Source organism: Tupaia chinensis, unplaced genomic scaffold, assembly GCF_000334495.1.
Source record: "Tupaia chinensis unplaced genomic scaffold, TupChi_1.0 Scaffold000061_1, whole genome shotgun sequence".
NCBI classification, from domain to species: Eukaryota; Metazoa; Chordata; class Mammalia; order Scandentia; family Tupaiidae; genus Tupaia; species Tupaia belangeri.
In genome coordinates this window covers 2,148,059-2,152,025 of record NW_006159519.1, presented here as the reverse complement: position 1 = coordinate 2,152,025, position 3,967 = coordinate 2,148,059, and the positions used below count along the sequence as shown (strand labels likewise).

The 3,967-nt window shown below is 58.2% G+C and overlaps 1 protein-coding gene across 8 annotated transcripts in view; it reads right to left on the bottom strand.

Annotated features, from left to right (window-relative positions):
- Positions 1 to 206: 206 nt before the first annotated feature.
- ANK1 (ankyrin 1) overlaps positions 207 to 3,967 on the bottom strand; it is a 135,575-nt gene continuing 131,814 nt past the window's right edge. For all 8 annotated transcript variants that reach the window (XM_027765466.1, XM_027765469.1, XM_027765474.1 and 5 more), the window contains one exon: positions 207 to 639. In XM_027765466.1, the coding sequence (XP_027621267.1) occupies positions 613 to 639 (27 nt within the window). In that variant the 3' untranslated portion in view covers positions 207 to 612. The remainder of the gene's footprint in view (positions 640 to 3,967) is intronic.

The following is a 3,967-nucleotide window of genomic DNA, read 5'->3' as shown; positions in this document are numbered from 1 at the left end:
CTGTGTCTACTGAGTGGAGGGGGAAGGTGTGTGCGCCCTGTGCCCATGCGCGTGTGCGTGTGTCCTGAATGGCATGTCGAGTGTTCTGGGAGGAGCGGTCCACTGAGGAGTGGAGGGGTCGTCCCAAGTGGAATGAGGTGTGTGGGGTGGGAGAGGACACGGGATGAAGGTGCTCAACTGGTTGCACGCCTAGTTTTCGTGTTTTGTTTTTTCTCTTTGCAGGAAGCCCACATGGATTTCTTACAGATGAGGTTGGAAAAAAAAAAAGTACCCTGTACGAAGTCAAAATTAAAACAATTTTAAAAAGAAAAGCAAACCATCCCCAGCCACAAAAGAGCCCTTATCCCCTTTTGCACCCACGCACGCTCGCTCGCCCTGGTCTCCTAGCCCTCTCTCTCCCCTCGCGCTGCGGTTGTCCTGATTCCCGACAGATCCGTCTTGCTAGAGGCGGGGTTGAGGACTGCAGGTCATGCGTCTACAGTCGGTCGTTCATGCGGATAGGAGACTAAAGGAAGTCTCTTACAGAGATCATGCCGATAGCCTGGAGGAACACGGGCGCGCTCCTGGGCCCCGTCCAGCTCTCCTCCTGTGTGCATGGTAGAGTGTGTGGAGTCAGGGGTTGGGTGTCGAGGTGTGATCCTGAGGACACAAAGAGAGAACGCGTCACTTAGAATGTACAGGTGCACCCCCAGCAGAAACCCAAGGCAGAGTTCTGTGCGGCTGATGAGGCGGGTCTGGCAGCGAAAGAGCAGGCCCCTGCAGGGTGATGAGCTGAATGGGGTCGTGCTCACAGACCTGGACCTTCCTGGAATACCTCTCCACCCCGTCGGCCGCCCTAGGCCTGCACTAGCGCTGTGCCGAGCGGGTGGGCTCTGCGGGAACCTTGTGTGGCCCTCAGAGAAGATGCAGAGGCTCCCGTGCCTGGGCAGTCACCCAGGGGTTCCCCACACTAGACCTCTGTGCGTGAGAAGGGGCCGTTTCAGGAGCCAGGGCCTTGCCAAGGAGGCAGGCAAGGCTGATGCCATCAGTTGGCAGCTCTGTCCGGCAGCAGGCACTGCTGGGCCACCCTGGGGTCCAGAGGTGAGGCAGACATGAGCTCTGGTCTCAGGGTGACAGCAGCCCTTTCAGTCCATGAGCTCTGACTGCCCGCGGCCTCTGGCTCCTCCCGCACCACCCCTTGTGGACCTCTGTTGTGGCAGAGATCTCTGAACACCAGGCCGTTCGCTCCAGAACGAGTGCCTCGGGCCCGAGAACAGCAGTGCTGCCTGCGTGGCCTGGGGTTCCCGGCCAGACCGCGGTCCTGCAGCCCACGGCTCCTCCTGCAACCCGCTGTGCAGACAGCATGTTTTCAGGAGTAGCCTCTCAAGATTCTATCTGCAGGGACTTTGGGACCGAAGGGGAAGGGAAGGACACTCAGGAGGGGTCTTCATACAGTTCGTGGAAAATGCGCCCTATGAAAACCCACGCAGATTTCCAAAGATCCACTTATTGAATCTCAGGTTCCACGAACTTTCTGAAGCCCCCATCATAAATAAAGAGGTGCTGACAATCCAGGTGAAGCGGGAGCGACACAGAATGGCAGAACTCATCCTCAGGCTGTCTTGGGCCTGACAGGTGACAGGGTTGGGGATGCTGGAGGTGACCAAGGAGAACGCAATTCCCAAGTGGCTCTCCAGGCATGGAGCATGGTGCTGAGTTCCAGGAGCTTCTGCCGTGCCCACGTGGAAGAGCCGTCCCTTGGGAGGTCAAGGCTCCCATCCCCTCTGAACATGCCCCTGCCCCTGTCAAGGCCACCTGCCGCCCACTCTCCTCTCTGCTGGAGTTTTACCCACTGCCCTCTAGCCTTCTCCTCTAGGAATCCTTCCTGGTAACTTGAGCTTGTCTCTACTCTGAAGGAGTTCCTCACATCACTCCCTTTTAGCTAGAGAGATCACGGGGTGTGGTGGGGAAGAACATGCACTCGGCAGCCAACGGGACCGGTTCAAATCCCGTTTCTGCCAACTGCCTGCTGCCTAGCCTTGGCCAGGTTACTTACCTGCTCTGTGACTCAGTTTCCCCTGCTGTACATCGGAGGCAGTACGAGGACATGCCTCATTAGAATGCAGCGACGCCTAGGAGAGCTAGTGGGTACATGAAGTGAGAGGACAGGGACAGCCCGGGATGACTTCTGGGCTCCTGGAGATCCTCCTGCCTGGGGCCTGTCTTCCTTCTTTACGCCTGCATCTACCCCCTGGCCAGATTACAGAAAGCACTCCCAGGGCTGGAGCCAGGCCGAGCCACCTCCTGGTGTCCCTGCTGCACCTCCCGCAGGGCCAGGCACTGTTCAGATCAGAGTCGGATCAGAGTTGCTAGGACATGTAGGTGAGGAAGGTGGGCCACACTCCCACGCACATCTCCGGCCAGGCACCCGCAGGCAGATGCAGCTCAAGCCTCAGGCTCATCCTGGATAGCGGCTCACTTCCTCCTCAGGGAAACTGAGCTGGGAGAAGAGCAGCGGTAGGTGGGGCTGGAGCTCGTAGGTGGGGCTGGAGCTCGCAGCCAGCCGCAGGCGAAGGCTAGAGCCCTGGCCTCTTAGCTCCACCCAGGACTTCCCCCTCCAAGCTGCACCTGCTCCCCTTCCTTTCTGAGAAAGGGCGTGTCCTTCACAGCCTGGAAATCAGCCCTCACATTGGGGCAGCCAGGCTAGGCGGCTGCCTGCCGGCTCTTTTCCTACTTCTCCCAGTGCCCAGCCCCCTCGTGCTGCTGGCTCTCTGCTCTCTCCTGCACCCAGACTCTAAGGGCTGGGGTGGGAGCGGGAAGTGGGGCCGGGCCCCCCCAGCCAGCCGCAGGCGAAGGCTAGAGCCCTGGCCTCTTAGCTCCACCCAGGACTTCCCCCTCCAAGCTGCACCTGCTCCCCTTCCTTTCTGAGAAAGGGCGTGTCCTTCACAGCCTGGAAATCAGCCCTCACATTGGGGCAGCCAGGCTAGGCGGCTGCCTGCCGGCTCTTTTCCTACTTCTCCCAGTGCCCAGCCCCCTCGTGCTGCTGGCTCTCTGCTCTCTCCTGCACCCAGACTCTAAGGGCTCTGCACTGACCGGGACTGCAAACAAAACCCACGCACCTTGCTCGGCCCCCTCCCACCGAGATGACGGATTGCTTTAAAAAGTTATCCCGGCATTCCACTGTCGAAGCTAATGCAAGTCTTGCAACCTCAGTATCTGAATAAGTGTCTCTTAAAAGGAAAGCGAACCCCCAAACACACAACAACAACTCAATCCAGCAGCCTTCTCCTGCAGCTTTCTGGAGAGCTCCAGAAGGTAAAACGCGCAGCTGCAGAGGAGTGCCAAGAACCAGTGCCCTGCCCCGTTTCCGGTTACCCAGAGGGCAGCAGAGTAGCCCTGCTCCCAGCTCTTCCAGCTGGCCTGCCCCATGTGGTCCCTCCAGCAGCACTGACACTCTTAACACTTGGACCCAAATACTTGGACACAAAACCAAACCCACCACCTGCTACTGACCACCCCGAACAGTCACGCCTGGGCCACACAGCCACTTTCCAGCTTCTTAAACTCCCAAAGAGCCCTCTGCCCCGCCAGGTCTCAGATGCAAAAGCCTTCCCAAGTGCCTATTGGCGAAATCCAAATGGTTTGTTCAGTCTACTCAGTCCTCATCCAGGAGGGGATGTCCTGCCCTTTACGGGTGTTCCGCACCTTTAAAACTGCCACTGGGGTTCATTGCTGCTCGCCTTTCTGAGCCTACACGCGCTGCCCTCGAGGCACTCTGGGAAGGAGAACCGAAGGCAGTCCTAACAACCCACTCTTCAACACGCCTAACATCACCTGTGCTTGATGTGGAAGGCAGAGCGCCGGGATTTGGTTTTGTTTCTTTTTGTTTTGCTATAGGGCACATGCACTCATCAGAGAGAGTCACAGAGAGAACAAGTAAGAAATCACCTCCTGGGGGATGGCCACGCTAGAATCCCGCTCCTCCATG